The 25,259-nt window shown below is 34.6% G+C and overlaps 16 protein-coding genes across 16 annotated transcripts; 8 read left to right on the top strand and 8 right to left on the bottom strand.

Moving 5' to 3' along the window:
* Positions 1–243: 243 nt before the first annotated feature.
* Positions 244–912, bottom strand: HYPBUDRAFT_146201 (CDP-diacylglycerol--inositol 3-phosphatidyltransferase; the record flags this gene model as incomplete). Its single annotated transcript, XM_020219947.1, has 1 exon — positions 244–912. One exon carries the CDS (start codon positions 910–912, stop codon positions 244–246), a length of 669 nt encoding a protein of 222 aa, XP_020078878.1.
* A 477-nt stretch (positions 913–1,389) lies between these two features.
* HYPBUDRAFT_151410 (uncharacterized protein) lies at positions 1,390–1,723 on the bottom strand (the record flags this gene model as incomplete). Its single annotated transcript, XM_020220482.1, has 1 exon — positions 1,390–1,723. A coding segment is annotated over exon 1 (212 nt), but the record flags the coding sequence as incomplete, so codon positions are not given.
* Positions 1,724–2,050: 327 nt separating this feature from the next.
* On the top strand, positions 2,051–3,602 carry HYPBUDRAFT_151409 (histidine phosphatase family protein). Its single transcript, XM_020220481.1, has one exon. The coding sequence runs from the start codon at positions 2,189–2,191 to the stop codon at positions 3,581–3,583; it is 1,395 nt and encodes a 464-aa protein (XP_020078876.1). The 5' UTR covers positions 2,051–2,188; the 3' UTR covers positions 3,584–3,602.
* A 36-nt stretch (positions 3,603–3,638) lies between these two features.
* Positions 3,639–8,180, bottom strand: REV3 (Rev3p; the record flags this gene model as incomplete). Its single annotated transcript, XM_020218198.1, has 1 exon — positions 3,639–8,180. The coding sequence occupies one exon, from the start codon at positions 8,178–8,180 to the stop codon at positions 3,639–3,641; it is 4,542 nt and encodes a 1,513-aa protein (XP_020078875.1).
* Positions 8,181–9,480: 1,300 nt separating this feature from the next.
* PBS2 (mitogen-activated protein kinase kinase) lies at positions 9,481–11,481 on the top strand (the record flags this gene model as incomplete). Its single annotated transcript, XM_020218300.1, has 2 exons — positions 9,481–11,353; positions 11,393–11,481. The coding sequence occupies 2 exons, from the start codon at positions 9,481–9,483 to the stop codon at positions 11,479–11,481; spliced, it is 1,962 nt and encodes a 653-aa protein (XP_020078874.1).
* A 409-nt stretch (positions 11,482–11,890) lies between these two features.
* On the top strand, positions 11,891–12,907 carry ARC35 (Arc35p; the record flags this gene model as incomplete). Its single annotated transcript, XM_020218114.1, has 1 exon — positions 11,891–12,907. One exon carries the CDS (start codon positions 11,891–11,893, stop codon positions 12,905–12,907), a length of 1,017 nt encoding a protein of 338 aa, XP_020078873.1.
* Positions 12,908–12,980: 73 nt separating this feature from the next.
* Positions 12,981–13,573, bottom strand: HYPBUDRAFT_132217 (mitochondrial 37S ribosomal protein uS12m; the record flags this gene model as incomplete). The annotated part of the gene is made up of 1 exon (XM_020219474.1): positions 12,981–13,573. The coding sequence occupies exon 1, from the start codon at positions 13,503–13,505 to the stop codon at positions 12,981–12,983; it is 525 nt and encodes a 174-aa protein (XP_020078872.1). The 5' UTR covers positions 13,506–13,573.
* A 168-nt stretch (positions 13,574–13,741) lies between these two features.
* On the top strand, positions 13,742–14,305 carry ACP1 (Acp1p). Its single transcript, XM_020220480.1, has one exon. The coding sequence runs from the start codon at positions 13,799–13,801 to the stop codon at positions 14,129–14,131; it is 333 nt and encodes a 110-aa protein (XP_020078871.1). The 5' UTR covers positions 13,742–13,798; the 3' UTR covers positions 14,132–14,305.
* A 145-nt stretch (positions 14,306–14,450) lies between these two features.
* Positions 14,451–14,891, top strand: HYPBUDRAFT_174420 (ubiquinol--cytochrome-c reductase subunit 10). Its single transcript, XM_020222865.1, has 2 exons — positions 14,451–14,508; positions 14,563–14,891. The coding sequence occupies exons 1-2, from the start codon at positions 14,500–14,502 to the stop codon at positions 14,788–14,790; spliced, it is 237 nt and encodes a 78-aa protein (XP_020078870.1). The 5' UTR covers positions 14,451–14,499; the 3' UTR covers positions 14,791–14,891.
* On the bottom strand, positions 14,470–17,617 carry RTT101 (cullin). The gene is made up of 2 exons (XM_020222866.1): positions 14,566–17,617; positions 14,470–14,512 (listed from the first exon to the last, which is right to left on the bottom strand). The coding sequence occupies exon 1, from the start codon at positions 17,320–17,322 to the stop codon at positions 14,911–14,913; it is 2,412 nt and encodes an 803-aa protein (XP_020078869.1). The 5' UTR covers positions 17,323–17,617; the 3' UTR covers positions 14,470–14,512; positions 14,566–14,910.
* On the top strand, positions 17,554–18,111 carry HYPBUDRAFT_96020 (uncharacterized protein; the record flags this gene model as incomplete). The annotated part of the gene is made up of 1 exon (XM_020223961.1): positions 17,554–18,111. A coding segment is annotated over one exon (558 nt), but the record flags the coding sequence as incomplete, so codon positions are not given.
* A 422-nt stretch (positions 18,112–18,533) lies between these two features.
* Positions 18,534–20,552, bottom strand: RGD1 (Rgd1p; the record flags this gene model as incomplete). The annotated part of the gene is made up of 1 exon (XM_020218109.1): positions 18,534–20,552. One exon carries the CDS (start codon positions 20,550–20,552, stop codon positions 18,534–18,536), a length of 2,019 nt encoding a protein of 672 aa, XP_020078867.1.
* A 287-nt stretch (positions 20,553–20,839) lies between these two features.
* On the bottom strand, positions 20,840–21,763 carry CHS7 (Chs7p; the record flags this gene model as incomplete). Its single annotated transcript, XM_020223373.1, has 1 exon — positions 20,840–21,763. The coding sequence occupies one exon, from the start codon at positions 21,761–21,763 to the stop codon at positions 20,840–20,842; it is 924 nt and encodes a 307-aa protein (XP_020078866.1).
* Positions 21,764–22,329: 566 nt separating this feature from the next.
* Positions 22,330–23,433, bottom strand: MDM34 (ERMES complex subunit; the record flags this gene model as incomplete). Its single annotated transcript, XM_020223960.1, has 1 exon — positions 22,330–23,433. A coding segment is annotated over one exon (1,104 nt), but the record flags the coding sequence as incomplete, so codon positions are not given.
* A 186-nt stretch (positions 23,434–23,619) lies between these two features.
* On the top strand, positions 23,620–24,211 carry HYPBUDRAFT_151404 (uncharacterized protein; the record flags this gene model as incomplete). Its single annotated transcript, XM_020220479.1, has 1 exon — positions 23,620–24,211. A coding segment is annotated over exon 1 (175 nt), but the record flags the coding sequence as incomplete, so codon positions are not given.
* Positions 24,212–24,761: 550 nt separating this feature from the next.
* On the top strand, positions 24,762–25,256 carry GPX3 (Gpx3p; the record flags this gene model as incomplete). Its single annotated transcript, XM_020218154.1, has 1 exon — positions 24,762–25,256. The coding sequence occupies one exon, from the start codon at positions 24,762–24,764 to the stop codon at positions 25,254–25,256; it is 495 nt and encodes a 164-aa protein (XP_020078863.1).
* Positions 25,257–25,259: the final 3 nt, after the last annotated feature.

Below are 25,259 nucleotides of genomic sequence, written 5' to 3'. Positions count from 1 at the left end.
AATATTAATTGTTGCATATGTATATATATATATGTGTATGATCGTGTAGCTAAAATTTAGAGTATTTTAATAAAATGAAAGAATGGGTAAAAAAATTATATTAAAACAGAAAGAATATTAAAAACAAGACAAAATGGAGATGAAATGAATACACTAAAATTAATTAAAACAACCAGATTTAGGTTTAAAAGATTATGAAACAAAAAAAGAAAACAGAACAAGAAAGCAGAACTAAGAAAACCATTATTCAGATTTATTTGACCTTTCACTAGCATCGATATTAGCTAAAATGAGAGCAGCACCTTTTAATTGAACAATGTTAGCAACTTGTTTGAAAAACCAAATTGGAGCACTTAACCAGGCAATAACGGTACCAATCCAAAAGAAGTCAAAATAATGTAAGTAAATGGCGACATAGAATAACTCATTAACGAGACAAACGATGAAGAGAACTGTTCTATCGTTATAATATAAAGCCAATAATTTAGATTGTTTTTTATCGACATTTTTATGAGATGAGGAACCACTTGACATCATAGCATACATATGCATATAATGAGAAGCCAAATCCAAAGACACTAAGAATTGGAAAAGGAAACAGTAAGATGGATAGATGACACATAAATAACAAGTTAAAGAAGTGGTTGCACATCTATCGGTTACCATATCAAGAACTGCACCATATCTTGTACCTTGATTAAATTTTCTTGCAGCATAACCATCAAAAGCATCCAAGAAACCAGAAATTCCGTAAAAAATCAAGGTCCATATTGGATGTTTTGGCATTAGAACAAATGATATAATGGCAGTTGCAACACGAAGGTATCCGATTAGATTAGGAATATAAAACATAACTTCTTGGGTACTAACAGTACGAGACTCTTTGCTAGAGTCTTTTGCGGTAACAGACATGATGATTAGGTAAGATGCAAGACTTTGAATATGGAAGAATGCTATAAAATGTTTCTAATCACAAGATAATTAGCCTATTTAACAAAGGTTGTACAGCCAATTCAACAGATTTTTCAAAAGAACAACAATAATGTAAGCCAACTCTTCACTTGATTCGAATAGCGAGAAAGTGAATGAAAGACTTTGTCAGAGAAAAGTGTACAAAACCGATTAAACCGATGCTTAATAAGATTCAACAGCGTGGAACAAACAAATCAAACAGAAAAATTAGACAATTGGTTTATACAATAACTTCTGGAGTCGATGGGTTGGGTTCCTGGGGTACTTAGGATAATCCGGTCCTGAATCACACACAACTGGTATCGAGTGGAGACTGGGGAAGGTGTCAATTTGATGCTATGTTCTTGCAACTTGGTTGGAGTATCAAAAAGAAGTAGGAAGTTCTTGATGATCCGGCGAAACAACTCGTTTTTATTCGGCGAGCTAACATTTTTTTTTAGCCATTTTGATTTTTGCGCACGTCTACAAAATTAAGGATTAGGCACTAGAGAGAGACAAAGCGTAGGGGAAAGCGTAGGAGAAAGTGTAGGAGGGGGTGTATGAAAGAGTAGAAGTAGAATGGGTAAAGGATGGGGGACTAAGTGGAAAGATGAGATTAGAGGACACAATGGCAGGAGAAATGAGTGCAAATGAGACATGAATGAGACATAAATAGACCGATGAGATGGACTCGAGATGAGCGTAGAGTGGATGTTCCATGGACATGCAATGGTTATGCATTGGTCATGGAATGACCAATGATCGATGAATGGAGGATTAGAACCCCAATACGTCTTGGTGACTGAGCGAAATAGAAGGGTGCAGGGAGAGCTGTAGACTTTAACGAGCTTCTGAAAAATTGTTATGGAGCATGAATGCTGAAGAATACGAGTGAACAAGAGAAATAAAAGAACCTCCATTGGATCTGTAGGCTGCCTTGCCTTTCTATAACAGCTCAACTTGTACGAATAATCTGCCAGTCCATACTTTATCTCAGTAATTTTGGTGATTTTTGCAGTCTATGCGCATATAAGAGCAAAAAAAGAGGCCTTTTCAATAAATGAAGCCTTTTAAATCAACAATTCGTAAACTCATTACAGCTCTATTACCGTATTAGTCTTCGAGGGATTTACGAAACAACGGCATTGCTCTATCTGAAAACTTTTGGGAAAAGTGATATAAAGGGTCAAAAGTTTCCTGCGAATTGAACCATTAGCATAATTTTGGTACTTTAAAGATGGTTTCGGTATCTAAGCTAATCAATGGGGGTCTTATAGCCTCAGGGCAAACTGTATTTCAGCAGTTGGCAACTCCAGAACAATCCTCAGTCCAGCAATACAATATTGTGCGTTATCTTGGTGGTCAAGGACCGTATATTTCAGCCACCGGTAGCGGAATATCGACTGATATACCATCTCAATGTTCAATTGAACAAGTTCAAGTGATTCATAGACACGGCGAGAGGTTCCCAACGACAAACAAGGGACAGAAGTTTGAAAGAATCATGGACAAGTTCAATAACTACGCCAATATTTTCCAAGGCCCTCTACAGTTTTTAAACGATTATGAGTACTTTGTAACCGACCCTTCGTATTATGATATGGAAACAACTCCAGAAAACTCCAATGGCCTTTATGCGGGTACTACAGATGCTCTAAGACACGGTGCTGCTTTTAGAGCACGATACAACTCGTTATATAACCAGTCAGAGGTATTACCGGTTTTCACTTCTAGTAATACAAGAGTTTGGCAAACATCTCAGTATTTCATAAGAGGCTTTTTAGGTGACCAGTATGACCCCGAACATTTTAAAACGGTCATTTTGTCAGAGGATGATGAAATGGGTGCAAATTCCTTGACTCCTGCTAGTTCGTGTTCGGCCTGGGATGCAGAGGAAAAGCAAACCGTTATCGATCAATATAACCTTGACTACCTTAAAGATATTCAAAAACGGTTATTGGAAAAGAACAAAGGTTTGAACTTGACCACTGATGATGTTCAATTACTCTTTGACTGGTGTGCTTATGAAATTAACGTTAGAGGTTCATCTCCATTTTGTGATTTATTCACTCAGGATGAATTAGTTAAAAATGAATACTACATCGACTTATCACAATACTACTATGACGGTAATGGCAACTCTGCAGTATTACCAATAGGTAGCGTCCTTTTCAACGCTTCATTAAATTTATTGAAGGATTCAGATTCAAATAATAAAATTTGGCTTTCTTTTACCCATGATACTGATATTGAAAATTACCTAGCAGCAGTTGGCATTTTTCAACCTGAAAATGACTTAACTCCAGAGTACATCCCTTATCCAAACATTTATCATCATGCTGAGATGGTCCCTCAAGGAGCAAGAGTTTACACCGAAAAGTATAAATGCAATGATGATTCTAGTTACGTTAGATACATTGTCAATGACGCAGTAATACCAATCAAAAATTGCTCTTCCGGTCCTGGTTTCTCTTGTGAGTTTCATCATTTTGAAAACTACGTTCACGATAGATTAAAAGGCGTAAATTACGCTGATCAATGTAAAATTGGTAATGCAACATCCGAATTATCTTTCTATTGGGACTACAACGAAGTCAACTATGATGCAAAATTGTCAAGGTTTAGTTATTAGAACCGAAAAAAAAAAAAACGCAAAAAGAAAATAACTAATTATAAGAATAGAATATTTACCATTCAAGATCATCCAATATCAAGCCCTTCTCCTTGTGCTCTAGTTGTATTGTATTTAAGGTTTTAAATTTATCGAAGTAAACCGTGCAGTCATTATTATTGCAATTGTCTTCAAAATTTTTGTTGTTTACTCCAACCTGTAAGGAGTTGTTCAACATACAGTTAGAACAACTTTTCACTAACAGAAGTAATTTAAATTGACTCATTTTGGTTGAAACAGAGACATTTGTCATTAGCGATAATTCATTTTTTATACAATCGTAGCAAATATGATTCAAATCATTGAAATTCTTCAATTGAGCACCACAGTTTAAGCATGAGTTGTATTTAATAAAATTAGAAACATTCAAAATGTCCCGTTCTTTAATGGCGAAATTGTTCAATTTGGGTAAGTCCTTGTACCATGATTGAAGGTCAACACCGATCAAGTTGAAGATTCTTTCTAATGGAGGGATCAAAACCCTGGTAATATAGTAATCATAATCTAGAGTAAATGAATTTTTTGTTTTGAAAGATTCGATGAATTCTTCAGGAGTTATACATCGATCTTTTATTCTAGGCTTAGTTGAATCTTTTATTACAACGTACTTAATCCTCTCTTTGTATTGAGGCTCATTCCGTGGATCTTTCATTAAGTTTTTGGTTGCAATTATCGCACCAGGCGGTAAGTATTTATCGTTTTTATAAGTTCCCAACCTTACAGCTTTTGCAAAACAAAAGTCATTTATTGGAACTTTGTTAAATAAGATTTTTTGAAATTGGGTCAAAGTGTAATTTTTCACTTGGGATAAGTTTTTTGTATTGAATAAAATCCTCAAGCACTTTTCAACCATTTTCAGTTGTGCCGGGATTCCATCTCTTCGAACAGTTTCGATACCCTTTGCATCAAATTTCGGTTCAATTTGATCCTCATATTCATAGCTATAACCAACGTACCTCTTCTTAGCCAATAAAACACAAGGATGATACACTTTTTCAAATTTCAATTTTATTGGGTCAGGGAACTCTTTCGTGATAAGCCTGGCAAGTGAATCACCGATTTTAAATGATTCTTCTTTTGATTTACCAGGTAAATAAACAAAAAGTGAATCTGTATCCCCATAGATAACTTTTGCACCATAGTTTGCGTTTTCAATTAACTCAATTGATTGAGATAAAATTTCACGGCCTGTAGAGACAATTGCATCAGCTATGTCTGAATTCGGCATTCTCCCACTAAAAGTTGCAGATGTGTAACCGTAAGTCACGTTGGCAATTAATTTCAAAGCTAATTGACGTGAGTTATATAGTTTGATTAAATTTTTATCATCTTTAAAAAATTTCATCATTAATTTGATATTGATTCTTGTATCGAGAATTTCTTCCAACATTTTGGCTAAAATGGATTTTTTGAAATTGCTTTTTACAAAAACGTAGCCATTGGGAGAAATATTTAAACCATCATTACGATGAAGTAAATCCACAATACCGGGATCGAGATGTAAATGTTTTAAATATCCAATATTGTTTTTGGTGTTTTTGAATCCGTTCAATTTCCCAACCAACGTCGAAAAGCAATAATTAAAAGCAATCATTATGGAAGGATATAAAGATTGAAAGTCAAGCACAATCATTGGAGATTTATAAAAATTCGATTCTGGCTCTAATATCAAAGGAATACACTCGATCGGTCTCATATTATGCACTTGCTGCTTGGAAGGCGAATTAAGCAAGACGTTTTCTGATTTACTTATTCTTGCAAGTATTGACTCAACTTTGTATTGAGAACCTCTGTAAAAAGACGAGTTAAAATCAATACCAATAAGCCTTGACTGTTCCATATTTTGAAGAATAATTTCTTGAAAATCCAAAATCTTCAAAGTCAACGAAATTTTTTTTTGGTAAAATTTCAAGACGAAGAGAACTTGATTATAATTCCCTTCAAACCAATCTGAGAGGTTTAAGTTTGAAAAATTTGGAAGTGTTTGATGAAGTAAATGATAGGCAACATTTTGTATTGAATAACTAGTAAGTTGTAGGCCTTTTAAAGATCTCCAAATATTTAGCATATGTCTTCCATTTATCTGTAAATTGGAAGTGTGTTGGAACCCCCACCGATCACCGAATTTTCCATTACTTTTAAATTTGCATCGGCTTAATTCAAATAGTAAGTTCATATCATACACTAATTTAAACCTTTCCACTATGTAACCCCAGCTTGAAGAATTAATCTCGTAACCCGATAAAATATCGGGATCAAATAATTCCACAATCAGAATAAGCTTTAAGATCATCTGTAATTCGTTATCGAAAACCTCCACCTTTGTTGGTTCATCGTTGTTTAAAAACGGATTAACTTTGTTGAATCGATTTGGACAGTCAGATAAGATTAATATCCCCAATGTTGGTACTGGATTATCTAAATTCTCAAACATATTATTTGAATCAATGAATTTATAAAAAATTGCTGTTATTGGGTCGATTTCAGGATTTGGTAAATTGTTATCATTGGTGTTAACATGGATCTCCAATATAAAATTGGTTAGTGCAATGAAAGAACTTGATTGTCTATCAATCTTACCAGAATTATAAGAATATTTATAGTTATTTGATTGAGTTATGCCTGGTTCAATTTGCGATTTGAACTTATTTCGTTTAGACTTTCTTTTAATTTCATCTGATAACCAGTTTTTCATACTTAATCTTGAAGGAGGTTCGAGGGTATAGAGCCAATTGGATGTTTTATTAACTGTTGGAACTGATTTTGATTTTTTCCTAGCTTCGTGGGAGATTTGAGCAGAAATTGAATTAGATTGAATAGATTGATTATTATTCAAAGGAATCGTAATTTTTTTATTTGAAAAAATCAACGGTTTCGAGGGTAAATCGGATGAGTTATCATAAAAAGGATCTTGGTAATTAATTTTCAAGATATCTAAATCTTGAAATGAGTTGATCAAATTATCTTTCTGTAAGCTTTGAGGAACTGGAATTTCGAAAAGACTACCTTTGAAATTCAAATCAATTACATTTTGCGAAGGTGATTTTTTTGTTTTTTGAAATGATTCAGATTTGGAGTCGATTTGTGAATGGGATCTTTTCTTTTTCTGAGTAAGCTGATATAAGATTGTAGAATCATCAAGTTGGGAGAACGAGTTTTCGTGACGTGACGGGAGCTGTTCGATTTCTTCGATTTCTTCATTTTCTTCAACCGGCAGGTGCATTTCTTCCTCTTGCAGGTGTATATCTTCCACTGGCAGGTGTATATCTTCCACTGGCAGGGGTATATCTTCCACTTGCAGTTCATCTGAGAAATCAGAGTTGAAGCTAATTTTCAAAAGACTGTCTAACTTTGACGCCTTTATTGGAGAAGTATGAGGAGAAGCCGAAGCTTGAGTATTGAATAAGCGATCATAGTCAAACAGATTATCCATTGTAGGGGAATGCATTAGATTCAAATCAAGATCAAGCAAATCAAAGATAGTCGGGAAACTTTCAGTATGGAGTTGAGATTTTTTCAAGTATTGATCATAGTAGGTGTTTGGATGGCTTGTAGGGGATCTACCGTTTAATTGGATCATGTAGTTTAACAAGTCGAGGTTTTCATGAATGGACGACTGATCACCAAAGGTTTTATCAAATTCATGATTATTAGGGAATTCGAAGTTTCTTAGATTGCATTGGTATAAGATATCATTATGGACGTATTGTAGAGAACTAATGATATTTTCAGTTTTGGAAGGAGTGTTAAAAGAATTATGGATGAGTTGGGGCCGGAGCAAAGATCTATTCAAGATGAAATTAGATAAGATATCAGCTTCGATTAGCGATCTTCCGATTCTTTCGAAATTTTTGGGATCCAATAGATTCTTGGAGGAAATCCAAGGTTTTAAGAAGTTTTTCAAAGAGGTCAAGTTCTGCGCCAGGTTTATATTTTGATTGATAAGCGGTAATCTGAAATAGCAATTTGAAACTTCTAGCCAATCGCACCCGTATAGATTGAAGTCGGTGAGAAACTGGAGGGTGTAAGGAAGATGGGCCTCATAGATGAGTGATTTGGTTTTGGAATAAACGAGACCATCATTGAAGAGTTTAGTGAATCTCGTTTTATATAGCGGGGACAAGAAGGATACTTTATAGTAGAGCCTGCAACCGAGTTGGAACCCATAGATCGAGTTCCCTTTACACACCTGGACATCTGCGATGAACTTTCTTTTACTGGGAGCGCCGTCGAGGAAGTGGTCCTGGTCGGTTTTAGCGGCGGGGGACTTCGAGAACGATTCGGCGATTTTTGATTCAAACATGCCAACAAGCGAGTCGAGGTGGCTGCGGGAGTGTAGGAGCTCCGGGTCCTTCTCGAAGCAGTCAAGAAAGACGTACGGGTAGTAGTTGTGGACGTGGATCAAGACATTATAGCAGAGCTGGGGCAACTGCAAAGAGCCAAAGATTCTAATGATGGGCACCTGGGTGACGCGGTCTCTGAGGGTGTCCAAGGCCAGCGGCGGGTACTGATACGTATCGTAGTCGTTGATCTGGATTCTCAACCGATCATTGTTCATGAAGAGAAGATAAAGAAGACCACAAGAAAGAACACAAGAAAGAAGACAAACAAGAAGAAGAGTTGGCGGCTAAAAAAAAAGACAAAGTTGGGAGGAACAATGTCGCGCGCCCCCAAAAAGGTCGAGCCCCGCGACATTCTGGCGACATGAGCCAATACCAGATCTATGATCTAATAGCGATACAAAGAGTAGATGAAATTGCAAAAAATGAAATCCGGTCCAAGCCCAGAAAGCCCGATACCTTGATCGGAGCGCTTTGCACCAGCTGGAGCAAAGCTTGCTTGGATGGAAGCTCATCGATGAGCCAGGTTGCTAAGTATTCCAAGTGGCAACACGACCTCTGCCACCAACTTGTTGTTTTGTTTGTTCATTGGATTAGTATCCAGACGAGTCTAAAACAATATGATGCTTGACAACTCTCGTATACCCAGAATGTTCCTAGCGGTACCTAAAAGCACAAGTAAGGTACCAGCTGTAGTATGATGACATATCAGGGCACACGGGACTGGCTACTTGTCTGGCTACTCTTTCCTAGGCGCAGTATCAACTGATCTTCCTACTCGTCCTCCAGACTGTCTGGGACCGCTTTACGTGATGCGATGAAACACCCAATAAGCCTCTACATCCCCCTACAATCCTCTAAGCTAACCCTAAACCAAAGCAATCTTTGGGTTTGTTCCAGCTTTTAAAATAGATTTTTGTTTTGGTTTTCGTCCCTTTTACCAATTTAAAAGTTTTTTTTTTTTTTGTTTTTTTCCCTTTTGTTAGTCAAACGGGCGACCCTCTCAGTTTTTTTCTCTTTCTTTAAAAAGGGAAGGAAAAAAAACAGGCCAATACTTCTTTTCTTTTCTTTGAATCATAGCTATAACTAGTCAGTCAGTCATTCCTTACGTTACTGTTTTACCATTCCCACTTTCTAGTTAATTATATTGTTTCCTGATTCTCCAGGCTAATACTTTTGCTACTTGATCCTGCTGCGTTTCCCCTTTTACATTAATTAGTGTGCACCGTTGCTGTCTTTTTTTGGTTTTTTTTTTTTTTGGTTTTTTTTTTTTTACTGGTTTTTTTTTTGTTCATTTGGTTTTGTTTGTTTAATTAGTGGTTTCTTATAGTGGTTTCTTATAGTGGTTTCTTATAGTGGGTTCATATAGTGGGTTTAGTAGGTTCGTTATTATCTACTTTCTGTATTTTTCACTTCAATTATAGAAATCCAGCGTGGCTTTCCATAGAAAAATCCCTTTTCTCACGATCAATGTCTAACGAAAATAACGATAATCATACGGCTAGTCCTAAATATAAGATGAGTTCATCTAATTCCAATAACCGGGATGCGGTTACTTCAGCCATTGACCAGCTTTCGATCAATTCTCCTAAGGAGTCGAATTCCCCACCAATTTCATCTAGTCATGGGCAATTATCTAGTGATATTCAGGCTAGAATAAAAGCATTTCAACAGAATCGTATCAATAAACCACCGCCATCGAATGCCAACTCTCCCCCCATTAATAACTTTAGTTCTATGAGTGCCCCCAACTTGGACCAAACCGTGGGCCAATCGTTACAATCTCCTCAACACTCGGCCCACACGTCACCTTCTGCTCAACATCCAGATTATTCTCAAAGATCACTTTCTCAGAGTGACGCTGCCGCTAAGGATTTGATTCCTTCTCCCTTACCTAATTCTCCTCGTCAACAAAGCTACCAATTTCCTTCGGGCGCAACAACCCCAACCAATCCAACCAACCCAATCAATCGATTACCTTTTAGTCCGGATAAAGCACAAGCGTTTGACTTGAGCAAAAAACCTTCTTTGAGTCAAAGAAGAGGAATGAAGATATCAATGCCAGATTTAAACTTAAACCAATCCCCTCAACAAGACTCAAATTCCGGTAATGACGATGTCGCAACTTCTGGGTTAAACCGAAAATTATCTGAACGTAGAAAACCAAAAAATTTGTCGTTGAATTTATCTGATTTAACCGGGAACAACTCTGGGAATACGTCGGATATTTCTTCTGTTTCTTCATCTTCAAATTCTTCTCAAACAAATCTTGATTCGAAACCATTACCCAATTCAAACCAATCGAATAGTGCCGATTCGAAAAAACAGCAACTTCACGGATTATTTGCAAATTATTCAAAATACGTTGATATCAAATCAGGATCGCTTAATTTTGCCGGTAAAGCTTCTTTGCATTCAAAAGGGGTTGATTTTTCGTCCGGCTCGTCATTTAGAATTTCTTTGGATGAATTGGAATTTTTGGACGAAATAGGCCACGGTAATTATGGTACAGTTTCCAAAGTCTTACATAAACCAACTGGCGTAACCATGGCCATGAAGGAAGTTCGTTTGGAATTGGATGAAAACAAATTCACTCAGATTTTAATGGAGTTGGAAATCTTACATAAATGTGATTCTCCTTACATTGTTGATTTTTATGGGGCATTTTTCGTTGAAGGTGCAGTTTATATGTGTATGGAACATATGGATGGTGGTTCTTTAGATAAAATTTATACCAAAGACGTTGGTGTTACTAGTGAACCTTGTTTGGCTTATATCACCGAATGTGTCATTCGAGGTTTAAAAGAATTAAAGGACACGCATAATATTATTCATCGTGATGTTAAACCAACAAATATCTTAATTAATACCTTAGGTAAAGTTAAGTTATGTGACTTTGGGGTAAGTGGTAATTTAGTTGCTTCTTTAGCTAAAACTAATATTGGTTGTCAAAGTTATATGGCTCCTGAAAGAATTAAGTCGGTTAATCCAGATGATTCTACTTATTCAATTCAATCGGATATTTGGTCCTTGGGTTTAACCATTTTAGAAATTGCTGCTGGTCATTATCCTTATCCTGCAGAAACTTACGATAATATTTTCAGTCAACTAAGTGCCATTGTTGATGGTGATCCTCCAAAATTAGATTCGAAACGTTTTTCAAAAGAAGCTCAATTATTTGTCAAATCTTGTTTGAATAAAAATCCCGATTTAAGACCTTCTTATGATACTTTATTAAACCACCCTTGGTTAATTAAATATCGTAATGTTGATCCTAAAATGAGTGAAATTGTCACCGAAAAAGTTAAAGAATTACAAGAAGAAAAAGAAAAGAAATTATCCAGATCTAATAGTCATAAAAAACAACCAAACTTATCGAATGTTAAAAAAGGTACCATTCCTCTTGCTGGTGCTAATCCAAATGCAAGAGAAAATGTTCATACCTTATTGAAAAATAAAGTTAATGCTCCTGCCTTACATAGAGGTGGATTGCCTCAACAAAATAGAAGATTTAGATGAACATTGTTTAAACCTCCTTACTGAAGCTCATTAATCGAATCACTTTAAAGATTTAATGATTCTTCTCCTTTCATATATAGTTTTTTTTTTTTTTTCCACTTTTTTTTCCATTTTTTTTTATACTTTTTTTTTTGTCTCTAAATCCATGTTCATACCTTTGCATTCCTGTTATGCGCTTCGACATTACATGTCTCTAGTATATATACTTATAAACATTTAGATAAAAAGCTTTTGTAGAAAGTTGTAATAAAATGAAATTTGCAAATGTTGAATATGGTCACATGATGCGGATGTACGGGTGTGGTTTATTGAACAACACTCAGGCAAAAAATAGAAAAACGTAGTCAACCCTGGTGATAAAAGAGCAAAACGATTACCATATCAATTGAATTGATTAAATCATTGAGTCATGTTACAAATTGAACAGAAGAATTTGTTGATTGAGAAAACATTAACCGAAAAGTTATTCCCGGAAACGGAGAATTCAAAATCGTTAGACAGAATAATCACCGATTTTGATTTTACAACCTATCATATTTCCACATTACCAGATAATAAAAATATATTGTTAATTTCAATATATTTGAAATGTTGGGAAGATTTAGTGAAATACGGAGTTATTGAATACTTAAACGGGAAATATTCCCACTTTCAATCATTGACAATTTTAAGCAATAATGATATTGAAGGGGGATATAATTATTCATTAGTTTTAAATGTTGATGATATAATTAATGAATCGGAAGAATCAAAATTACAATTAATTAGTGAATTATCATTTTTGAAAAGACACTCTATTGCTTCTGCTTTTGAAAAAGCTTTCAATAGATTTGATGAATTAAGTAATAAATATGCTAATTTGAATACTTATTCAGAAGATGTCCAATTAGAATTAACAAATGAACCAATCTTAGTGATCAATTACCGTGGATCTGAAGAAAGTATCTACATTAAGCCATCTTTTGATAGAGTTACTGTTATTTTCTCTACTATTTTCCAGGATGAAACCGATAAAATTTTTGGTAAAGTTTTCTTACAAGAATTTGTTGATGCAAGAAAAAGATCAGTTCAAACTGCTCCCCAAGTATTATATTCCCATAAGGAACCTCCTTTAGATATTCAAAATGTCGTCAGCAATAAAAACAACGATAACAAAGGTTATGTTACTTTTGTTCTTTTCCCAAGACATCTTGTTAAAGGTGATAGAAGAGATAATTGTATTTCTCATATTCAATTTTTTAGAAATTACTTCCATTATCACATTAAATGTTCAAAAGCTTACATGCATTCAAGAATGAGATTCAGAGTGAAGGAGTTTTTGAAGATTTTGAATAGAGCTAAACCTGAAAATGTTGATGATGATGGTAAACTTATTGAAAATAGAAAAACCGCTAGCGGTAAAAGATTCGATATTGGTAGAGTTTAATACATATACTTTTCTTTTCTGTTTCTTATTAGACTCTATTTACAGTATAACATATATACATTAATGAATTTGATTATTGTTTAGGCATTTTAACCCCATATTTAGATCTTGAAGTAGCTCTATTAGCAACCCCGGCTAAATCGTAAACTCCTCTAACACAACGATACTTGACCCCCGGTAAATCTTGCACTCTACCCCCTCTAATCATAACAATATTATGTTCTTGCAAATTATGACCTTCACCTGGAATTAATGCTGAAACAACTTTACCGTTAGTTAATCTAACACGACAACATTTTCTTTGAGCCGAATTTGGTTTCTTTGGTTTCAACACCATAACTCTCACCACAACTCCCTTTTTGAATGGGTTTTCCTCCAAATCTGGAGACTTGGACTTGGACTCCTTCACCGGAGTGTCATGCTTACCTTTTCTTATTTGATTTAATGTTGCATATCTTTTTTGCTGCTGGGAGATCGTATTAACTATTGGAATATTGGTACGTATAGATTGGAGATAAGAGCTAATTGGTGTGCTTCTGGCCAAACCAGCGGATGGGGCAACCGCGGGCCTAATGTTTTTCAACACAGATCTGAACATCCTCCTGTTATCAAGGTAATAACGCTATAAGGTAATGCTTTAAAAGGTTGAAAAAGGTGAAAATTTTTGGATGGTTCAAAATGTCGTGGAGCACAAATGTCGCGAATCACCGAAAAGTAGTTCTTCCACCGTGAAATGTCGCGCCAAAACCACCTTGAGCGAAGGTTTTTTCGTGCTTTTCAACCACTGAAAAACATCATAATGGCCATTAGTCAATTCAGTTGAAGACCAGTTGAACTACCATTAGCTATAAGATGTTTAGAACAGCTTTATTAAGATCCGTCAGAGCCCCAATGGCCCCAGTTGCCAGAAAACAGGTGATTTCGCCAGCCACCATAAACCAATCATTTGTTCGTACTTATGCCGGTTTCCCCCCATTAACTAAAGATATTGCCAGAGAAAGAATCTTGGAACTTTTAGAAGGCTACAACAAAGTCAAGGCCACCGAAATCAAGGACGAAAGCTCATACATCGGTGATTTGGGCTTGGACTCTTTAGATGTTGTTGAAGTGATCATGGAAGTTGAACATGAATTCAATATCCAAATCCCAGACCAAGAAGCGGATTCCTTGAAAACCGTTGGTCAAACCGTCGATTACATTCTCTCGCAATCCGATGCTTGTTAAGCAACCTATGAATCGTTAACGTATCTGATAAAAATTGCAAAAATTCAATTTTTTTTGTTTTTTATTATTTTTTTCACTTATGATAACATCACGAGTCTTATTTATTCCATCCTACTTGTTCCTTTCATTTCGATACTAGCCTTATTCAATCATACGCTTTTTTAATACACATGCATATTTATTTATTAAAGATTAGTAGTTGTAGAGTATAGTAGGTAGTTTATAGTGGTGTGCGAAACCCAATTCTCTTCTCAACCAATAGCTGAACCCGAATACTAAATTTTCACACTGAGCGAGCTAGAAACTGAGATGAAAATATCAAAACTTAGTTACTAGACAAGATAAGACTAAGTAGTTACACATTCAAAATGGTTTCAGTATGTATAGAGAGATGGGAAAAACACCGAACCAACCAATACTAACTTTTGCAGTATGTTAAAGGTCCTGCTTACAAAACTGTTAAATCAGTTGCTGGTTTAAACATTCCTCTTCTTAAATCTTACGTTCCAAACTTGGCCTTATGGGGAGGTGCCGTTGCTGGTGGTATTGCTACCTTCACTGAAGGTATTCCATTATTCCAAAACACCTTCTACTCTAAGATTCCAGTTTTTGGTGAACACTGGGTTTACAATCCAGATCCAGAAGATATTCCAATCTAATCAAATTGTATATTTAAAACACTTCTATTTATCCATCAATTCATTTCATTTCCGGTCTATTCATTCGCATAACTAAGAATAATAAACGTTTACTTATAATAAAGATGTAGAGATTGAGTTTCAAGGAATATAGACTAAAGTTTGGCCATCGGGTTGTCTTTCGATATATTCTTGATTGATCAAAACTTCGATATGCTTCTTGATATCTTGAATTGTCACTGGTGATCTTTTCTCAACAATTGATATTGTTTTGGCTAAAAGATCGGAGTACATGATTTTCTCTTCTGCTTTCATCACTTTAATTATAGTACATCGGAATTCGGATTCTCGATTTTTGGAGAGCTTTTCAGCGTCTAAGCTCATTATGCTTTCGTTAGAATTCTTCTTAGCGGCATTTTTATCCCTAGATAGAGGTAATTTGATTCGATCGGATTTGTCAGTGAAAAATCTATTATAAGTGTAAGTATTAGTCGTTGGATCATGAATCAATATCTTATACTTTTCTGTACAGAAGCTTGATAAAACATTTTTCAAAAATCTTTCTTCTATATTAGTGGTAGATGCAATTTTATTAAACTCAATGCGATCGTCGGTTTCAAATAGTAATAAAACGACTGCCTGAAGTAAATTGATTACTAAGTCCTTATCTCCTCGATTAAAAGATGCCCTCAAAACCAATTGATGCAAATTATAACTAGTCCAATCAAGTATCTTACCCTTTGCTTTTTCTCCTTGGTTTTTGAAATAGCTGTCAAACTCATTTAACACATTATGAAGTTTATTAGGGATATTAAGTTCGAAATCATTTTTGGGTACGTCCGGCCAATTCTTCTTATTCAAAACTAATGCATTGAACTCAATACCAAGTTGATCATCGATCGATTCAACATGACTATAGTTTGCTGTCGAGCTCTCGAGATCATCAAACATTCCTTTCAATTCAACTATACTATCATCATCACCAACGTGTCTAGCACATTCATTTATCATAGCTTTTTCCAATTCCAAGTCACGATATCTATTGAGTAATAATCTTTTTGATAAATCTCTTTTATATAAGGTGAGAAAATCCGTTTTATTACCAAGACTTTTGAAAATTGTTGCAAAACTTTTAATGAATTCACTTGATTTTGATAAATTACTCGATCTCAAATGTAAATCACAAAATTTACATAATTGTTGCATTATGAAAGTATTGTTATTTTTATCAATGAAAAATTTGTTTACAACTGTTCTGAATTCAAAAATGAACTCTTCATAATAATCTCTCTTTTCCACAACTTTTTGAAGGGTATAGCTTGGAGACTGCTTCACCGGGAGAAACTGTTTCAAACTTTCCTGCTGGTCTTCCATGTATTTTGTGAGGTTGTTTATTAAAGCCAAAGGATTTGCTTGTGTCACCCCATATCCTTTGTACTCATCTATCATTGATTGTAATCTTACTCCAATAATCTTACTCCACGAAAATGCAAATGTTTTTTGTGTGTTTAAAGAGGATCTTTCATCAGCTTCTTCACACATTTTAGATAAATGTGTCACTTCTTCGTATGAACCATTATCAATAAGCTCAGGCAATCCTTTATCTAATGATACCGAAAAATCTTCGAATATTAAATTGAATTTCAATTGGTAGATGTCTTTGGTGATTCCATTAAGATCTAACCCAGACTTGTGTAGTAAGTCGGTTTCCCTCGAAAAAATAATAAGACAATGCTTTATATAGTTTCCCTCCCATGTACTTAAAATTCTTTGATAGTCCTCTTCACGAAACTTATGAATTAACTTACTTACGAGTTTACCATTAGTACCCAATTGCTTGACGAACATCAAATACTTCTCCACAAGATCTCCAATTGGAGAATCACCTCTCATGCAAGCATATTGCCTATATAGCCGAAGAATACCATAAGTTGCACGGATGATTTTCTCCTCTCTCGCCCTTTCCTCTTCGCTTCCTTCGTTACAATCGTAAAAATTTTTCAATATAAGATCGAAGCCGAAAACCTTTATATTACCACCTTTCTTTTGGCTTATGAAAGAAGCCACGAAGCTGAATACTTTAAATAGAGTTTTCAATTTGCGATCCCAATTGCTGAATAGTAAAACTAGATTTTGAACTATTTCAATTAGCTCATCATTTTGAAGTACTTCAACCCATTTCAGAAGTTCAACTTCCTTGAAATACGATTCAACACTATTGTAAAGTTTATCCAGTATCATTGTCTGTTGTGTTCGGCCTCTAGAAGCAAGGCATCGAATATTTTGATAACATGATTGATAACTTCTACCAAGCGGCTTTTCATGAAGAGTACATTCAATGAAACGGTTAATTTCCTCTTCATTAGAGCTAGACAATATTTCTTCTTTAGGATGAGCTAAGTTTGGTTTAATCCTTTTATGCTGATTCTTATGTTGATCCGATCTGGGATGTAGAGGACTCAAATGTGATGCAGTTACCACCAACAGGGATGCCCCAAAAGGCGAATCCCCAAGGCTAAGGACATTCTTGTTTATCTCGATGTCTTCAGTCATGTGTTCCGTTTATAGCAGCTATCCGCTTCGTCAAATAGCTTGAAGATCGTGTTTTTCAAGATATTGATATGCTCTGATTCCGTTTTTTATGCACTGAAGTTTGAGAATAAAGTAACAAAAAAAAAAAACCATTACATACATATATATAACTCTGAAATATCAACTGTGAACATGGCTCCTAGAGAAACTAAGGAGAATGGGACCCTGAGAGAAGGCTCCGTTAAAATAACCGACCATAAGAACCTAACTACAGTTTATAAAAAAAATGGATCATTTGATCAGCAAAGAAAGGAGTTATTAGAAAATTTCAAGCAATCGGAAACCCATTCCAATTTATTATTGAAGTTAAGGCTAATGGTTGAAAACAAGGTGAAAAATGATCCTTCGATACTCATGAAGAATAAGGGGAAGATGGGAGCATTGATCCAAGGGGAGATTATTAATCAACGTTTAAGCAAGAATGAGGATAGAAGCAATACGGAGAGAGGTATTAATAGTAATAACACGAATAGTTTGTTGAGTATAGTGGATAAGGATATCCAAGAAAAGATAATCGACTCGCCCGAGTTCCACGAGACTTTGAGAATAGAATTGAAAGACATCAAGAGAAAACTAGAAGGAATAAGTGATGAAGATTACGTAAAGATATTAGAAGAAGAAAAGATGCAACGAGAGAAAGAACTTGAAGAACTTGAACAGAAAAAGCAAGAAAAAGAATCGGCTTATAAGAATAACTTCAAAATGAAGAATATGAATAAAGTGATCAAGCCACCAAGATTCAATTTTGGGAAGATCAACAATAATGGTAATAATTATAACAACAACAACAACAACAACAACAACAACAACAACAACAACAACAACATCAACAACAACAACAACAACAACAACAACAATAATAATAATATTAATAATAATAATAATGGCAACAGCGGTGATGGGAATTCAAAGAACGGAAGGGATAAAAGTTCGAACGGACATAATAATAAGCCAACTTATTTAATGTATTGATAAATGTAATATACTTATTTTTTTTGTTTATTTAGAAAGTTATTAATTAAAGTGTAAAATATATATAGGTGAAAACTGGAACTTTAATGAAAAATGAAATGAAAAAGAACAAGGAAAGGAGAAGAAAGACGAAACAAACAGAAAACAAGAATATAAAATAGAAAAGGGGAATAAAAAAATAAAAGAATATATAGACTGAATTAATCTTCAGTATCGAAAATTTCGTTAGCAATCAACATTAATTCTTCAACGACTTTACTCTTATAGCTCAAATCTTGAGGGCTCATTGAATTATCATTTAAAAGTGCCGGTCCCCAAATGATGGCCAAAGATTTTGCTGACATTCTATTTAGATGCTGATGAGCGGCAACTTTATTGAGATGGAAAATCAAAGCCCTTAAAGTGAAGTATGCACCATCTGGTAAATTGAAGACCAAATGATGTAATTTTTTAGCGATATATGTTTCATCAGAAGCTTTAACGGTTTCGATAAAAGATTGATAATATTCTCTTGTTAATAATGGTTCTGGTAAAGAAGCCAAATAAAGTTTCAATAAAGATGCAACACAATAGATATCTGCATCCAATATATTTGAAGGATCGATATTGCTGCCAATTAAAAGATAATTAGTGAATTTATTATCGATAGATTCTCTTAAATGTTGTACTGTTGCTTTATTACCACTTGTTCTATAGATTCCCTCGATATCCAAACCATAAGATTCAACGATTTCAATACATTTTTTAACAACCAAGGGAACGTTGTCTATACCGGCAAATTGTATAACATCCTCAATCGATACACCAAAGGTGGGTTGGGACAAATGATTCATTTGACTTGTCAAAGATTTAGGACCATTTAAATCAGGAGTATTTGCATTACTAGCAGGATCTAATGAATTATAAGTAAGATTACTTTGATCATCATGGTTGGAATTATGATTATTTTCGTAAAATGAAGGATTTGGAGATGCAATTGGTTTGGTTTGATTGGAGGTATTATTTGACATATCTTGATTACGATTTGGAGAAGGTAAGGTATTATTTGCTTGTTTTGGTTGTAAGTTATTATTTAAAAATGGTTTATTTGAAATTGGTTTTTGATTTCTTGCTAAAGAAGGATGAACCACGTAATCAACTGGTACTAATGATTTATTAGTTGGTTGTTTTTCGAATTTAATTAAATATTGATATAAATCTTTTTCATTATCAATAGAGGAAGCCAAAGCTTTCATTGATTGTTTACTTGATTGTAAAGGACTGATTAAAACCCCTGAATTCATAATTAAAGTTTCATTCCAAGTTGCGAATTTTTGTAATTGAACATTCAAGGCAATATCAGTTTCCAAGATTAAATTTTTCAATTTTTTAGAATTAGTTGGTCTATGAATCATTAACATTTCATCTTTTAATTTCTTGCAAGTATTAACTTTTGATTTATAATCTTGATCAGCCAAATCTACTTTTCTTTGTAAATCGTCTTCTTGTTGTTCGACCGTCTTATTTTTCAAAGAAAAAGATTTCTTATTTGGATCAGAAGTTTTCAATTTTTCTAAATCATCACATAAATGATGATATTTTTGTTTAGCCTTTTCAGCAGCCATTATAGAGTCAATACATTCTTTTTCTTTTCTTTTACCTTCATCTTTGATCAATTTTCTTGACCTACTAATGGTTTGACATAAAGAACTTAACTCATCATACATAACGTTTAAAGCCTTGACGTATGAAGAACCAACATTGAATAATTTTTCATCAAATTCAATAATTTGATCTAATTTAGTACTAAAAGAATCATTTTTAATTTTTTGAGATGTCTTCATTGAAGTTCTAGTGATCAGAGCAAATTTCTTCAATTGGTTATAATGATCATCTTCAATCAACGCTCTTTTCTTTATATATTTAGCAAATTCATCTCCAGTAGTGATACTTTGTTTCAAGCGGTTTAGAAGCAAATCCAACGACCCGTCACTATTCAAGACCCCTTGTATTCTTTCCAGTTCCAACAACTTAGCCGACTCTGAATCCTGAGATTGGTTCAAATCACTAATGATCTCTTTATTACTTGAACTCGAATTAGTAGAAGCATTCAAATTAGCATTTGGACTTTTGGGCGGCTGATTAGTACCAGCGCTACTACTAGCGTTTGAATTAGCAGAATCATTGAAACTGATGTTAAGCCCGCCCCCGTTGGAGCCACTCGAGACTGGATTAGACATTGTCGTCTTATACTTTCTGGTGGTTTAAAGAAGATTATACTTATTCGTTTAAGTTTTCCCATTCCTGACTTCCTCAGTGATCTCCAACCCCAAATCCACCCGTGCACCACAAAAAAAAAAAAAAAGATATAAATAAATAAATAAACAAATAAGAGTAATTACAGTAGCTAGAAGTACAGTTGACCAGGGCGCAGAAACCGAGTTTCAAGACGCTATTATATATAAATAAATGATAACTAATTGAATAGGAAAGAAGGAAGAAAAAGTTTTAGATGCAAAGAAAGAGATTAAAAGAACATTGACTGTCTTTTTTCGTCTTCACCAAAGGCATTAACACCATGTTCCACGTTTGCAACTGAGAATTCCAAATCATCAGTAGTGATCATATCCCAGTATTTGTAGACCATCATGATGGTGAAGACATTAGCGACTGAAGCCACGAAGATCCCGTCGATATAATGGGTGGCCCCTTCACAAATTTTATCACTAAAACCATAAACTAAGACTTGACCAGCAGCAAAGAAGAATAGCCCTAAGATGATAGCACCCAAGGGCCAGTAAGAGTCTAAAGCGAAAATCACCAATATGACTTGAGAAATGACATAAGCAGCTAAAATGATTGCATTTATGACAAAGGTAAAGATGAACAAGGTTTCAGTTTTAGTATCATCCAAAGCAGTATCCCAACCCTTAAAAGTGATTAAACTAATGATAAAATTGATAAACCCCCAAATGATGGTAATTAACCTCACGGACCACATTGAAGTTTTCGAGCCATCTTCCCAGAATTGGAAACAAAGTAAACCATTATATAAAAGACAAGAACAAACAGCACTAGCAAAACCAATTTGTAAACTTACAAAATAAGCATAACTTTCACTACTTGGAGGACTAACACCACAATCCACCACTAAAGAACTTATAGTTAGAGCAATGAACAAGTAGAAAAAATATAACATTTCAGTTCTACCAATGGCGGTGTACTTGGCACGAACGTTGAAGATGATAATCAATAAGATTACCAACCCACCAAAATGAACAAAAGCGGTACCAATTTGAAAAATCATTGTGTTAGCCAATTCAACTGATCTGGCATAACAAGTTGGAACGATCCCCCGAGTGAAATAGGATGACTGGTTGACTGCACCCACCACCGAGCAGAGCGGGAACGCGGTTCTATTACACACATCAGCAAAGCTTCCAAAGGCCATCTTGGATCGAGTAATGAAGAGTAGTTGATATTTGATTTGGTGTTTTTTTTAAAACATTTTTTTTCTTTACTTGATGTTCACTTCTTTTTTTAGCGATTTGATGCGATTAAAACGTAAACACTGAGGATTAGGTCTACAATGACAACCTTAAAGCGTACAGAATACTACAGTAGAACGTACAGTAAAACACATTAGCACATTAGTCATAACTAGGATTGGTAAGGAGGAGGAAGGTCCAAACCAAGAGATCTATTTAGTTTTTCCTTCAATAATTGGTTATTATAACTTTTAATTTGTTTGAATAGTTTATCATCATTGAAAGAATTGTAGTTTTTCAATTCATTTAGTAGTTTATCACTTGGTTTGTATTTAGGAGAAGGTTGATGTTTTTCCAACTTGACGTCGTTGATGACTTCGAAAGGTTTAACTTCATTATGGCCCAAGCCCAATCCAATCACATTACCCTTAACTGGTACCGGGTGGACCAAGTGTTCCTTAGGAGAAGGAGGAGGAGGAGGAGGTAAGGAAACTGGCTGGTGATCTTTTGTATTGGTGTTCTTCTTGATTTTGATCTTTCTTCTCTTAGGTCTGATGGGAATTGAATTTTTGGAATTGGTAGTATTATAATTATTTGATTGGATCAAACTAATTTCTTTCAAAATATTATCGACCTTGTTATAATCATGGCCCAATAACATATTGATGGGGATCCCATTCAAATTATGATTATTAAGTAATAAATCTTGATTTGATAAGTTCAAGTTGGTGTATAATGAATTAACCAAGTTAGGTAAGGAAATATCTTGACAATATTTATCTAGATGACATCTTTGAATAGTTTTTTTGAATTTTGGAATATTTAATTTTAAGCTTTCTCTTGAATTGAAGATCGAGGATATTTTCATCAAGTTATTTGGAGAAAAAGATTGTTGGAACTCTAACAATTCATCATCTTCCAGATCCTCGCTATCCTCGGCATCTTTTTCTCTCACTTCTTCTTCTTTCTTTTGTTGTTGTTTATATAAATCGTTGATGGTGGATTCATTAACAAGAGTATATTTCAACGATAGTTTATGGATCAACGTTGGCAAGGTTTCTCTAAACAAGTCTCGTATTTGATTTTCTATTTGTTTCTGTAAGTAGTTAGCCAATACTTGTACGGTATCAAAGGTAGAACTGACTTTAATCGAATCTAGTGGATCGTTTCGGAAAACTAAAGTCAATCCTTTTGTTTTCGAAAAAACAATAATCCCAATCCCATTGATCTTGATATCACTTAACTTCAAATCAAGCGGGATGTTGAATGCTTCATTGGACAATAAAAAGTCCGGAGTAGTGAAATTATGGCAATCCTGATTGATTTCTTTCTCTAATGAGTTGTCACTATAGATCTTCAACGGGTTGGCTTGTACCTTGGTATGCAAGGTCAAATGAAAGTCTCCGTCGTAATTTATCTTAAATATCCCTCTGAATCGATCCTTAGCCAACTCCCCAATCTCTAATATTTCAAAATTTGGAGGGCTCAATCCAAAATTTAAATCTTTTATTTGAATATTTGATGCTAATATATTAGGACGTTTCCCGCTATTCAAAGCGTCGGTGAGTAGATCCTTAGTCCAGTTTCTCAACGAGTCGGTTTCTAGCGAGTTCCAGTTTACTTTAAACGACATCCTGTCCTTGGTTCATCCCAGAAGATAAGCTTGTTGTAGAATTAAAAGTGATAATGAAGTAAAAAAAAAAAAAAAATAAAAATTTTTGCCCTTCTGACACTAAAATGAGTTAAAATGAAAACACCCGGAGTCACTGGTTTACGGAGGCACCGTCGCTACGTGATCGTACGATCGGTTGGTTATATACTAAGATGGGGTGATGGACTCGGTGTTTGTTCTGTGGGGAGCCAGGGGATAAGTAGGTGACGGGGTAATGGCATTACGTACAATCACAGTACAATTACAATCACCGTACAGTTACAATCACGGTACAATTACAATCAGCGTACAATTCAGGGAGTGTCCCGGAAGCTGCTGTAGTATGTACAGTATAAGATTGTATCAGCTGAAGCACTCATCTCTTGTTATAGCGTATATGGAAGTATTAGTATGATTATAGGAATGGTTAAAGGGAATAACAGTCTTGAGGAAGTAAGTTAGACGGTTTGAGATGAAATAGTAAAAGATCTGTATAATTGTATGGTATGGTATACTGATAGTGTAATAAAGCGAATGATAACCTTGTATAATAAATGATCAACTAAATGATAGTACAATGATTGATAAAGTGAAAGATAAAGTAGTACAATGATTGATAAAGTGAAAGATAAAGTAGTACAATGAATGATAGTGTTGTACAATAGATGATAGTTTAGTACAGTAAATGATAGCCTTGTATAATTTGATAGTATAGTATAGTATATTATAGTACAGTACGGTGAATGATAGTATAGTACGGTGAATGATAGTAGTGTAGTATAGTATGGTACACTGCAATAAAAGATAGTACACTACAATAAGATAGTACACTATAATAAGATAGTACACTACAATAAGATAGTACACTATAATAAAAGATAGTACACTACAATAAATGATACTGTTGTACAATAAATGATAGATAGTACGGTACAATAAGAGTTCCACTCTTCAGATAGCACAGTTCGAAGCAGTGTGTTCTCTTATAGTATAGAATAACCGTCTGGGTTAATGGTGTATATACATAGTCCATATCTTAGTATACAATAGCTAATGGATGGTTTGAGAGTATATGGCTGGTCAGTTCATATGTATATTACGTATATGGTATGCTGTAGTATGTACTGCCGGTTAGAACGGGATTATGGTCACGGTAGGTATGGCCCTGCTCATAGTGCTTGCGAAATACCTGTATGTCCTGTAACCGTATAATCTCGTGGATAGCCTGATGGAGTGAAAAAAGATTAATATACAGTACTATGGAAATGAAGTTTTCAATCAAAGCATCACTAACTCCTTGTCAACCAAGAATGACAGACGACACTATCTACGACATGACCGTGGAAGATTGCCAAGGGAATCAAGTTCCCTTGTCCAAGTATCGAAACAAGGTTCTACTAATAGTCAATGTTGCTAGTTTATGTGGATTTACACCCCAATACATTGAATTACAAAAATTATACCAGAAATACCTTGATAAAGGATTAATAATATTGGCCTTCCCCTGCAATCAATTTGCAAACCAAGAACCACTTAATGATGAAGAGACTTCGAGGTTCATCAGAAAAAAGTTCAATGTTACCTTCCCAATAATGAAAAAAGTTAATGTCAATGGAAAAGAAGCTTCTAAATTATATACATTTATGAAGAAAAAATGTAAAACACCAATTGGTTTTGAAGGAGTACGGTGGAATTTTGAAAAATTTCTTATAAATAGAAAAGGTTTCGTTGTTAATAGATACATGAGCGAAACTACACCATTAAGTTTTGAAAATCATATTATAAATTTATTAAATCAAGACTAAAAA

Source organism: Hyphopichia burtonii, assembly GCF_001661395.1.
Source record: "Hyphopichia burtonii NRRL Y-1933 unplaced genomic scaffold HYPBUscaffold_1, whole genome shotgun sequence".
Classification (NCBI taxonomy): domain Eukaryota; kingdom Fungi; phylum Ascomycota; class Pichiomycetes; order Serinales; family Debaryomycetaceae; genus Hyphopichia; species Hyphopichia burtonii.
The sequence above is the reverse complement of the archived record's forward strand: the minus strand, read 5'-3'. Positions and strand labels throughout refer to the sequence as shown.